General features: G+C 37.0%; 1 protein-coding gene across 3 annotated transcripts in view; it reads right to left on the bottom strand.

The window, feature by feature from the left end:
- Window positions 1-246: 246 nt before the first annotated feature.
- The window catches only part of RPGRIP1L (RPGRIP1 like), a 100,473-nt gene continuing 87,094 nt past the window's right edge, over window positions 247-13,625 (bottom strand). Inside the window, exons 24-26 of one of the 3 annotated variants that reach the window (XM_057492743.1) lie at window positions 8,386-8,470; window positions 3,249-3,382; window positions 257-1,072 (exon numbers count right to left, since the gene is read on the bottom strand). In XM_057492743.1, the coding sequence (XP_057348726.1) occupies window positions 960-1,072; window positions 3,249-3,382; window positions 8,386-8,470 (332 nt within the window). In that variant the 3' untranslated portion in view covers window positions 257-959. Of the gene's footprint in view, window positions 1,073-3,248; window positions 3,383-8,385; window positions 8,471-13,625 lie in introns of all 3 variants that reach the window. The other 2 variants (XM_036881034.2, XM_036881037.2) reach the window with 2 other exon arrangements.

Genomic DNA, 13,625 nt, shown 5'->3' on the forward strand with positions numbered 1-13,625 from the left:
CATTGTACTGGCTTGATGTAAATTTAAAAAATGATAAAAAGATACTCTTTTCATGTCTAACTAAGCATATCAGAATTTGAGTCAGATTTTTAATAATTTCTAAGTCATAAGCTAAGTTTTCAAAATGTAAATTTCATGTATGTGTATATATATATATACACACACACACACACACACACACACACACACATATATATATGTGTCTGTCTATCCCCATTTTATATACACACATCTCTGGGTCCCATATCACCATTACAAACACATGAAAATAATACAAATTGGAAGAACTGTAATGTTTAAGAAAGAAAAACAAAAAACTTGCAGTCATTTAATAAGTTGCTGCCAAGTCTCATTCTTTATATTTAATTGATAGAAACTGCATGCATCAAAGAAAATGCATAGTGAGCTTTAATGTGCATAAAATGGATATTAGCATTTTAAAGAGGAAGATTAACACATTAATCCAAGTAATTTTCATATATTGCTTCTAATAAAATCTTCACAGTATAAAACTCTTAATGAGGCTAATCACAGGCCTTCCATTTAGTGGGATAATTAGGGATAACATTAGGGATAAAGTATTTCTTTTTTCACAGGTTGTCGAAGACTTATCCTTTTTACTTATTAAAAATAAAAATGGGAATTGCATTTCAATTCTTCCTATGAAAATGTTGAAAATGCAAAGACTTTCTCATGCTATCAGGTATAAATTATTGAGAAGGTATTGCCCATTGTGGAGAACTTAAGTCCTGAGGGGTGGCAGTCATGGGAAGGAGGGAGTAGAAAAATAAACAAATGAAAAAGTATACAAAAATTGAACACATCAAGCCCAGGCCCTCCTCCTCCCAGCTTCCGTGAATTATAGATTATATACATCAGAGTAATTAGGAAAATCTCATCTAAGAGCTTTCATGTGAGCATTTACTCAGGGGTAGGAGATGCCTCTGGAGCAGTTTCTTTCAAGCCTTAAAGTCATCTTTGCATTGCTTGTAGACAGACCGTAGGGCATGGAGTGCTTTGACTGTTACCCTGAGCTTGCCAATACTTCCGCCATCTGCTCGTGCATCAAAAACTAGGCAGAAAATAGCAGAAAAGTGTTAAAATCATTCGACAGACTTTTTTTCAAGTAGGCTAACTGGAATAGTAGTTGTAAGACGAAAACAGCTCTATGAAAGTCCAAAGTTCATTGGCACCTCAGAAATCTAAAAATTAAAGCATGTCATATTTGTATGAAAATACACATTTTATATGTATTGCATGTATGTATACATATTGCTTGTAGAGTTAAGACTAATGATCTAATCCTGAAGTTTACCTAGAGAATAGGCTATAGGATAACAATTCTCACACAGAATCAGCATTTCTAAGCTGGGAAGAAATCAAAAGTCTAAAAGGGATCAAGATACAACAATGAAGAATTTATTCTAACATACATGTTAGGAACATATTTCAGAATGGCAAACCACTGTAAAGAAGTTACATGATAATAATTTAGATTGGTTATTTATCTTTCTAAGGAAAACATTCCATTTTAAAATAGATTATATGTGAAATTAGAAAAAGTTAAAATGGCAGACTTGGATTGGCTTTTAGGGTCCATGAACTGATGTTGAAGGAAAGTAGATGTAAAATTTTGAGTGGGTGTGGGCTTTTCTTGGAAAGTGGTTTTCAGTGGTTACCAATGGCAGACTGTTCGTCAGAAGCCCCGAGCTTTGTCTGAGCCTTGTGGTGGCAGCGGCTGGATGGGATGCTGATTCGGTTTGTGGGACCCCATCCCTCTGTGGACAGTGATACTTGCTAAAGACTCAAGGCCAGAGTCCTGGACTGTGTAAGTTGGATAGCACTTATGAGTCTATATATTTTCCTTTTAAATTCCTTGTGGTTTACCTTGAACTTTTAGTGTATGTGTGTGTGTGTGTGTTTGTGAATTTGTTTACTTCTAAGAAAACTGTAAGGAACCTTCAAACAGAATTGGGTTAACAAAGATTTAGGTGGAGAAATGAGCTGGCAGAGAGAGAGCAGGACACAAAGTGGTCCCGAGCTTACTCGCCGAGTTTTCACTCCTTCTGTGGGACTTCTCACTTCTATGTCTGGCACAGAATAAAGCATTAAAATCCTGATCTGACCAGTGTTTAATTTTCTGACTCTTTCCCAAAACAGGGCTATACCAGCTGTCTGTGTCAGTTCAGTGTATGGTCCTGTGTGGTCTTGCAGAATAAGAAGATGGGTTGTTAAACAGAACTAACTGGAGAATATAATGTATAAATAGGTGATTTTGGACATTTTTGTCAGAGTCCATTCTGGTTATCTTTAATAGGGTTTAGGTTAATATTTTAATCCTCTCTTTTTCTTTTGTGCCTGCAGAAGAATTAGTGACTAAACAAACCATGTACATCTTTTCCAGAGATGGCTCTACTAACTTAATGAAACTAGCACTCAGCCTCATTTTTCCATTTATTGCGTAAAGGCCAGACTATTCCTGATTATGATTTTTAAAAAGTATGATTCATTAAGTGTAATTCCTTCAGTATGTCCTAATTATGTTATGTAAAAATAAAGGGTAGAAATTAAGCATTGTTGGGCCTCACACCTGGTGAGGTGAAAATCCAGGAGAGCACATTTTATCAGGAATCCTTTAGTCCTCCCCGAATCCTGATGGGAAACAAGTGACCAAAACTACAGAGTTATCTATGGTGACTATATCATTGGGTTGTAACACTGAATTAAAGGGAAGCCTTGCAAAAGCCACTGTAACGATCACTCAGAACTACCTGCCTTAGGTGAAACAGGCTTGACAGCACCAGGCTTTCATAAACAACATTTAAAAAACCCAGTGGCGCTGATGGACAGTGACTGTAATGGGGTGTGTGGGGGGGACTAGGTGAAGGGGGGAGCCTAGTAAACATAATGTTCTTCATGTAATTGTAGATTAATGATAACAACAACAACAAATAAAACCCCAATGGGCAAACTTTTATCACCTCTCTACCCCCAGTACTAACAAAATGAATAATCCCTTGTGAAATGCAATTAACTATCTTAAAATTTCTGTTGACTGAAAGGAAGGCAAAGGGGAGGGCACGGAAGAGATGTAAGGAGAGGCTTCCAGCTTCATCAAAAAGTCAGCTTGAGTTGCAAAAAATTCAACTGATGTGTGACTCAACATCCTTGCCAGGAAAAGGTTTTAATAAAGAATCTGGATTTCAGCAATTGCTGTTTGTACAAATTGAGCAATACTTCCACCATACCATCGATACTTTGCTCGATGATGTCTCTCCCTTCCTGGAACATGTCAGCTAGGTCAACGTTAGCAATGCCTATGTCCTCGCACTCCAGATCCTGCTCATCCTCTGGAGGGTCACTGACCACAGTGAAGCGGACACTGAGAAGGAAAAGAACCAAGAAAATCACCACAAAGTGAAAAAAAATCACCGTAAAACAAAACTCTTGAAAGGGTTTTTAATCACTAAGTACAAAATTTCAAAATTTCCAATTATTTCAATAAAAAGAAAATTACATTAGGTTAGATAAGTCATTATATGAACTGTTGGAATTATTATAGCACACCCAGCCTTCCAATGAACATTAATCCACTTTTCTAAGCACTGATTAACATTTATCTCTAGAATCTGAGAAAATTACATGCAAAGAGAAGAACCAGATGTTCACTCTATTACACATTATCTGATGCTTTGACACATCTACTTTTAAGGCTAAAGGATCAAGTGAATAAAGACCATGGAGGTTAAGGAAGCATTTTCAACAGAAATGCAACACTTTCTATAGAAACACATGACTTTGGAATTGCTGCTAAGCAATTTATCCATCTGTATATGTTCTATAAAATGCAGAGATCATGCTCCCTGGGTAGCATTCTGAATCATGTTAGATAAATGCTGTAGCTCTGCCCAACAGCTATATGAAACATTTGTATTACTTCAGCAACCTCTTAACTTAAAATCATAGCATCCAAGTTTTACCTTACTTTTAGAAACATAATTGTATGGCTCTGATGGAACTGATTTGAATTAGTGGCTTGTGTTGAGGCCAAACACACTTGAATTGACCAATTGACAGGAATTTACAGTTAAGTACTCTTCTAATATGTCTTGGCAGCATAGCTTAAACCATGGATGCTTGTAAACTACCATTTTAACCATTTTCAAAATGTTACCCTTCTCAAATCAGAAACAAAACAAGAAATTCGTGCCTTTGATAACAGTCTTAGATAAAAATCTAAGTCTCTGGGAAATCATGCCTTGAAAAATATGTACAAATAAAATCCTTTCCAAATGCTTATAGGTGAACATGACAGAATTTTTAACTAATTAGCTGAAAATAAGTATTCAATATTTCATTCCTTTACTAAGTCCCTGTTTTTAGATAACAATAAATTTTGAGTAGAAAATAGAAATCCCTTAAGTTAAAACCAAAGGTAATAACTATTCACAAAATAATTATGAAGAGTGCAAGTGGTTAAGTTGGCTATTTTATCTGATGCATGAAATGGAGGGATTAAGATAGTGTGGTTAAGGGCATCCATTCTGGGTTCAAATTTCTGTTTTCCTCCTTATTAGCTGTGTAACCTTGGACAAATTACTTAACCTCTCAGATCTCAGTTTACTTACCTGTAGAATGGGGATAATTTTACCTATTCACAGGGCTCTGGGGAGGATCAAATGAGATGATACATGTAAATAGTACCTGGAACTTAGTAAGCTGAGTAAATGTTTGCTCTTTTATTATTACTATTTTAAATTTAGGTAGAGCTGCTTAAACTTCTACATTTCAAAGGGGAAAGAAAAAAGGCATGGAAAGGCTTGTTTCAACTGAAAACTGAGATTCCCAAATTATACAATGATTATGTCACTCAATTAAACAAGAATGATGATGAAAGAAATTGTCCTAAGATGAATATGCTTGGAAGAGTAGGAATTACAAGTGATACTTTATGCACACATTGTATTCACAAGATTTACAGAAAAGACAGAGCTACACAGATTGTAGTAATAATGTTAAGTGTCATCCTTATATAATGTCTCATATCTAAGGATCATATCACTATCACTGTATAAATGCAGACTATTATTGCCACTGAATATAGGAGAATTCTGAGACAAAGAGGAAAATAAACCCTTCTAAATGCCAGAGCAAGGGCTAGAAACAAAAAATGCAATATTTCTGGCTTTAAATTCTACACAAAGCAAAATGAGATGTCAAATAAAAAATTAGGAAACTCTAAAGTTAAGCTAAAAAGGGAGGAGGGTATATACCAAAACAATTTAAAAACTACAATTTGGCTTAAGCTAAAATATATATACACATACAAATCTTACATCTTACCTTTAACCCTGCCAAAACAAGAGGTGAAAACCTTGTTTCATGTCCTGCAGAGGCTTACTGTCTAGTCTGAGGACCTGGATTTACACAGGGGGTACAGGCCAGGTACCCAAGTGGAGGTAAAAACAGGAAGTGCCACACGAGCTTTTCTGTCTCTTCTCTCTTTTCAGCAAGACCTGGACTTGCTAACCTCCCCGGCCAGGTCCCAGAAACACATCTCTGTATATTCCTTCATGGCTGGAATGATCTTCTTAAGCTGTTCATGACTTGACTGGGTCCTCTCATCCTTCACTAACCAGCTTAAATGTTATCTCCTCAGGCTTGCCCTATTATTTTCTATTTTAGCAACGTGTTTATCTCAGTACTTATTGTCATATGTGATTGGCTGTTTACTTGTTGTCTGTCTTTCTCATTGGGATGTGAACTCCATGAACAGAGACTTCACTTCATTCACCATTTTAGCTCCTGAATCTTATGTAAGGGATCATAAATATTTGTTGAATTATTGTGTGAACTGCAAAATGGAAAGCCCTGTTGAAGTCTGGCTCATTTGGGGAAGGTTTTTTGGAGAAGGCAGGCATTGGGCTGGTTCTTAAGATTTATTTACGAAATCGGAAGGCACTAAAACCCCTTAAATCATTCAACATTTTTGATTTTTCTTTCATTCTGAGATCATGCATTTTTATATGAAACAGGACAGAAGAGCCTCAGGGTCATCTCTGAGTTTTACGCAGTAGACTGCTGATGGTCATGGTGGATCTGCTCAAAAGAACACTGTTAAGCAGAAGAAATGAAACCCAAAAGGAACCTTAAGTCAGTATCCAAACTATAACTTCAAATAAATAATTGTTAAAGTCTCATATCAATGTGCTGCCTTTTTTCAAGTTGACACTTTGTATATTTGTCTATCTGCAGATATAGCATGGGGCAGGATGCAAAGGTACTATATATAATTCATTATACAATGTACATAATTTTTGTGCATGTCAAGGAAGACTGGCCAAACTTCTCTCACTGTGGTTTTGTAAGTTATCACCAATATTCAAGAGGGTTGCTGTCTGAGAAAATAAATTCTTATAACTAGGAAATACTTTGAATAATGTGAAGTAATGTGACCTCTGAGTATTTAAAAAAAGGTGAGAGCATTCACTGGACTAAGAATTGCCATGGAAAATGTAAATGTAAACTTATTTTTTCCATTAAGAAAATGGTACTGTCAAGGGAGCCAAGTGGGACAGGGCCATCCGCTCCCGTGGCGGGCAGAGGAGCGCATAGCAGGGCACTGCAAGCATGTACCCAGCTGCCATCACTCCCAACTCGCTTTGCACCTGTAGGCCTCTCCCAGTTTTTCTCCAAAGCAATATGAGTATTTGTGTCTCTGAGAGGTGTTTACAGAGTTTTAGGGAAACAATTATGAGAGAGTAGGATTGTTATAGTTATTGTGAACTTGCTTTTTGGTACAAGTAAGTAGGTCCTCTGAGGAAAGGCAGGTCAACAATTTAAGCAGAATCCACCTTTTAAAAAATAAATACTTCTGAGGAAGGAAACAAAACTGCTCTCCCCCAATGAGGAGTGCTTTTAATATGTTCTAACAGTCCAGAAACAAAGTGAACAAGGAGGTAGACAAATAAAATTGAAAAGATTGGCAAGTCCAGCCCAGGGCTTGTCCGCAGGAGCAGAGCTGCGTCCTGGACAGTGATGACCCAGCTTGTTGACTGCAGAGAAGCAGATGGCATGGCTACTGCTGTTTCATAACCAGTGAGCTGCGATAATCCTGGGGGACTGGTGGTATTTGAGGGGCCTTGGAAGAAGCTGAGGTTTACAAAGTATTTAAGTAAAACTTGAGTGATTATCTACCATCCTGGGAAAACCTGAACTTTAGGCTAATTAACAGGGTTTTACCTTCTCTTCTTCAGAACTGAGATCCAAAGAAATGAATGTATGTATATTTCAAGGAGTTAATGAAAAAGCTACTATCTCAGATCCTTAGAGCTAAGAATTCCAGTCTCCTTTCTTGAAACAGAGGATCAAATGGTGGTTTGGAAGCTCTTTTGAAAAATATTATGCCTTTAACATTCATCTCATGACTTCTAGGAAAGAACTTATAAGGTGGTGGTAGCAAGCTCCATTTTTGAGGCACTGAGAGGCTGTGTAATTTATGGGCCATAAAGACAGGAAGAAGAGGACAATGGAGAGATAAGGGGTCCATCAGGCCAAGCCAGGGAACACAGGAAAGCGGCACTGGTGAAACCCAATTCAGGGGTTAATGGGCAGCACTTAGAGAATTCCTCAAACTAGGTGGATGGGAGCTCATACAAAAGCATGTTTGATATCAGGGGTTTTTCCTTTTCAAAAGGGTATAATTTCTCTACTGAACCATGATTGCCAAGTGTTCTGTTCAAATTTGCAAAAAAGAAAGAAAAAAAGAAACGATCAATTATTACACAGTGATAGTAAGGTAAAAATTAGTCTGAAAGGCTGATGAGCTATTACCAATAATATTGCTATTACTACTACTTACAATGATTGCCATTAGCACTTATTGTGCACTTAACTATGAGTCAGGTACTATTCTATCCATCTTACATATATTCTCTCATTTGATCCTTATAATAATCATATATAGTATTACTATCTCCATTTTACAAACAAATAAAATACGGCACAGGGTGGTTGTCCAACGTCAGACAGCTAGTAAGTGATTGAACAAGAATTTATACTCAAACCATTGATTCCAGAGTGCACCCTCCTTGTTGTGCTCTTTACAGTCATGCTTGAATGGCAATGGGATACTTTACATACATTGTGCAGTCTTTTGGTTTGCAAAACACTACAGGATCTTTACAGATACTCTGAAGGCTAGGCAGGGCTACTCTACTGCTAGAAGGAGAGAGACTAGAGAGGTCACATACTTATTCAAGGACATGAGTAAATCAGAGAAGTCTGGTATTCCAAATCCTCATTTTGTGCTTTTTTCCGTCACACCATGCTATAAAGATCTGCTTTATACAAGCCATCAAGATAATTTAGAATGCTTAAACATACCTTCTATTGGGCATCTCTTGTTTTAGTAGTATAGCTTTTAAGATGTCTCTCTTTGCTTGGTTGTTTTCTTTATCCACGTAGATCACTACACCAAAAAGAAAAAAAAAATCCATAAAAGGAAGTCACTCAGAAATATGCTACCATTAGTACCATTCTGAATTTGGATAAATACCTGTTTTTAGAGGGGCAAGTCATGCCACCTCACTTGTACACCTGGGAAAAGCAAGCAGCTCTGGAAACCAGAATCAAATCTGAATAGTCATGTGATCTAATGCCATGTCACTGGCAGGTTTATGTGCACACTGTCAGAAAAGATACAAGCAACATCTGAGAGTGCCACATTGCTGTCACTGCCTGTTAATAGCACTGGCAGTCATGACAGTAAAAGCCAGCGGTCTTTATTGCTTTGTATTTGAGGGATTTACTGCATTTCCTTTCACCCAAGAAGCAAGTGATAATGATAATGTATGGCAGAGAGCTTGTCCTTCCTGACAGCCTTGGTAATTTAATCCTTCTCTCCTGCCATAACATGCAATAAAAGAGGCATCTAGTGTATTGGGTTGAGGAAATCCACAGGCTGACGTTTGCTGGTGTTTAGGTGGGGGCAATGGTAGAGAAATGTGGAGGAAGAAAGTGTCTTTTTAGAAGGTGAAGTCTGTCTTTGGTTTTTAAAGGTATATGTTGGCACGCAGGAATGTGGCTAGACTTAGCTGAAATATGAGATTATAACTGATCGAAGGTCCCAAAGGAAGAGGTAGAAACTGTAAGTAGGTGTCTGCACTTTGGGAAAATGATATCTCAGAGTGTGAACACTCCAATTTTCATCCTGAAAATTTTTTCTCAGCTCAGCAGCCTTTCAGTCATACCTTAGTTTCTGAAGACATTTGTTTTTCAGATGGCATTTTGGAGGTAAAGTCTCCCGTGACCAGATCTTAATTTATAGGTTACCCTTGATCACAAGTACACTAAAGGTGAAGGATACCATGATGATTCTAAAGCCAGGCTCCACTGAGAGCAAACATATTTTATACTGAGAATCTGTCCCTGGACAGTCTCAAATTATGATACTTTCAACTCATTTAGTCGTTTGGCCCAGTTGAGCAAATGTTAACTGAGCGCCAAATATGTGTCAGGTGCCTAGTTAGGCATTCAGGGTGGGAGACATAAAAGTGTCTGGGTAGGGGTGGGTTAGTGGTTTAAGAGCCGAACCAAGGCCAAACAGCAATTCTTAGCTTATTGCTCTTTGCGTGAAGCCATGTTATTAGTAAATGTGACTAATTATACGGATTACTGAGATTTCCAGGAATCAAAAAAGACAAAGGTTCAGAGTGTCTTACTGATCAATGTTAAAGTCTTGCTAATGGATGAGTTTCACTAACACTGAGAGTGTACCTCATTTTGGCCATCAGAACTAGCTAAATGGGAATTTTTTTATTTTCACCCATAATCATCAATTTAAGATACTACGGTAGACCCCTTTTTGACTTCAGAGTCCTAAAGCTTTTAAGCCATAATGGCCTCCACTGTTTCTTTTGTGATAATTTTTTTGGGTAATTTCCCCCCAGATTCATTGAGTTATAATTGACATATAACACTATTAATTACTTTTAGGTGTACAACATAATGAGGTATGTATGTGTTGCAAAATGATCACCACAGTAAGTTTAGTTACATCCATCACTTCATAGTTACAACTTTTTTTCCTTGTATAATGAGAACTTTAAAGATCTATTCTCTTAGCAACTTTCAAATATACAAACCTGTATTGTTAACTAGAGTGGCCTACCTTGATTGAAGTAAGGGTAACCTCAGTGATTTAAAAAACAGACTGACTTCTAAGTCCAGCATCCAAATAGGCTTTCAATTAAACTAGAGCAGTTCTAGTGAATATCAATAGCTTGAATAAAACCTCTTTTAATGTAAACTGTACATAACATAAAATTTACCATTTAACCATTTTTAAGCATATAGTTCGGTGGCATTAAGTACATTCACATTGTTGTGCCACCATCACCACCATCCATTTCCAGAACTTTTTCATCATAACAAACTGAAAATCTGTACCCAGTAAACACTAACTCCCCACTCCATCCACCCCCCAGTTCTGGTAACCACATTCTACTTTCTGTGTCTATAAATTTGACTACTCTGGGTATCTCATATAAGTGGAGCCATATAATATCTGTCCTTTTGTGTTTGGCTTATTTCATTTAGCATAATGTATTCATGGTTCATCCATGGCAGATATCAAAATTTCATTCCTTTTTAAAGATTGAATAATGTTCCATTACATGCAGATACATGTATGTGTATATACATATATATAGTTTATCCATTTATCTGTTGATGGACATTTGGGTTGTTTCCCCATTTTTGGCTATGGTGGATAATGCTGCTATGAACATGGACATACAAACATCTGTCAGAGTGCTTGCTTTCAATTCTTTTGGGTATATATCCAGAAGAAGAACTGCTGTAGCATATGTACATATATATATATATATATATATATATATATATATATATATATATTCATATATCTAACCTTTTTTAAAACAACTTTACCAGTGAAATTGTAAAAAAATGGTATATTTGGGACACCTTCTGCTTTTGTTTCATCCAGTTGGCCAGCAGACTGTATTTTCTATTCTCTTAACAAAGATAAAAATAGTGACAGCCACCATTTATTCACATATGTTAAGAACCATGCTGACCAACATTTTTACAAATGACTAAACAGACCCAGAAAAGGTATATTTGCCCAAGGTCACTTAGAAAGTGGCAGAGCCAGAATTTGAATCCAGCAATATCTGCCTCCAGAGCCTGCCTTCTTAACCTCCATGCTGTAACTTTTCTTTCTTCTTTATGAGGCCAAGACTTTTGCTGCTGTTCAAGCTGCAACCATGCTAACACAGACTGGACTGTGAGAAAGAGGTTCCATAACTGCATCAAGGGAAGCCACCCCAGTCTCCTCTCATCTTTCACAATGAGGTATTGCTGAGATACACCTGTCTAGGTACTTTAAACAACTCTTATCTGCTTCCATATCTTAGCTTTGGTAAATAATGCTGCAATAAACATAGGGCTGCATATATCTTTCTGAATCAGGGATTTTGTTTTCTTTGGGTAAATTCCTAAAGTGGAATTACTGGGTTGTATGATATTTTTATTTTTCTGAGGAATCTCCATACTGCTTTTCACAGTGGCTGCACCAATTTACATTCCCACCAACAGTGTAGGAGGGTTCCCATTTCTCCATATCCTCTCCAACACTTGTTATTTCTTCTTTTTTGGATAGTGGCCATTCTAACTGGTATGAGGTGAGCTCACTGTGGTTTTGATTTGCATTTCCCTAATGGTTAGTGATGTGGAGTGCTTTTGCATGTGCTTGTTGGACATCTGTATTTCTTCTTTGGAGAAGTGTCTGTTCAGGTCCTCTGCCCATTTTTTAATTGGATTACTTGTTTTTTTGTGTGAATTCTTTATATATTTTAGATGGTGCATATGTACACTGGAATATTATTCAGCCATAAAAAGAAAGAAAGCTGTTATTGGCTATGACATGGATGGGACTAGAGGGTATTATGCTAAGTGATATATGCCAGGTGGAGAAAGACAAATACCATATGATTTCACTTATTTGAAGAATCTAGAAACAAAATAAAACAAAATGAGAACAAAATAGCAGTAGACTCATAGACAGTGAGAAGTGACTGGTGGTTACTACGGGGGATGCACTGGGGTGGGTGGGGACAGTGAGGAGATTAAAGGGGCACAAAAATCTCAATCATAATATAAGGTGGTCATGAGGTTGGTAGTAAGGCATGGAGAATATAGCCAGTGGTTCTGTAATATCTTTCTATGTGGACAGATAGTAACTGCATTAGTTGGAGTAAAGATTGAATACTACAACTGTTGGACCACTATGTTGTATACTTGAAACCAATATGAGATTGTATATCAACTATACTTCAATTGAAAAAAAAAAAGGAAATAACTCAAACAAAACAAAACAAAAAAACACAACTCTCTTGGTTGGATACTTTTTAAAATTCCTTTTCTGAAAAAAATCAAGCTACCTACCAATAAGCTTAGTTCTCCAAAGGCACACCAAGTTAGAACCAGTGCTCTCCTGCTTACACAAGCAAGGCCCAGGCTGTGCCATCTTAATCTAGCCCTGTGGTTTTTAGTTATTAATGTACATCAGAATCCCCTGGTGGACTTGTTAAAATGCAGATTACTGAGCTCACCCCACCAGCCCTGGTTCTGATTCAGTAGGTCTGGGGTAGGGCCTAAGAATCTGCATTTCCAGTACCTTCCCAGCTGCTGCTGTTGCTGGCCAGGACAGCACACATTCAAAACTACTGTCTAGCCCAACATTCCTTTGTTCAAGTTTTGAATAGGATCAGGAACCATTGAACATTTTTGTGTTGGACTGGTGGGGAAATAGAGACACTTTGGCCACTTCTAATTAGGTCAATAATTCTAAGGACATCCATTTGGTGTTCTGAAACTAGACAGTTAAAAAAAAAACTGTAATATCAAAACTTTAGAAAGTTTTTTTATTCCTTAAATTCTTTTAAAAAGCAATTCTGGTGATTATGAAGCTATTTGCCTTTCATTCCCACCAGAAATCACATTTGTTTAGGACTTGCTAGATTTTGACATAAACCTACTGAAAGCATATGTCTCAAAAAAGATACAAACCAGTAGTCCAAATTACTTGAGTTGATTTTGAATTGTCTACCATTAAAAACATATCCCCTACTTCCGTAGGTTGGAGAAATCCTTATCTTCTTTATCAGTGCCTTTTGGCAGAAGTAAGAAATACACCTGATTTGATTATAAAAGGGTTGATAACCTTGAATCTCAGATAAGTCGTGTTTCTCTATAATCCTTATCTTTGCCAAGTTTCTCTTCCCATTAGTAACAAAATCTAAAGCTCTACATCCTTTTCATCTTCTGAATTAAACTTTAATTGTTCCCAAAGATAGACTGTTCAATGCTTAGAGACTAAGGGCAGGGATCTGTGCAAGTCTCATAAAAACTTTGGACGATTTCATTAATCTTTTTTCTTCCCACTGTCAATTCCCTAGAAGGCTTTATTCAGCGCAGACAACCTTCTTCAGACGTACCATTAATCTTCTTTTTTTTCAAACTATTTTCTTGCTTTCTCAGTATTCTCTGAGCAAAATTTTCAAGCCCAATAAAATACAAATGTTTTGTTCTTGCTACCAATG

Source organism: Manis pentadactyla, chromosome 15 (genome assembly GCF_030020395.1).
Source record: "Manis pentadactyla isolate mManPen7 chromosome 15, mManPen7.hap1, whole genome shotgun sequence".
In the NCBI taxonomy this organism is placed as follows: Eukaryota; Metazoa; Chordata; class Mammalia; order Pholidota; family Manidae; genus Manis; species Manis pentadactyla.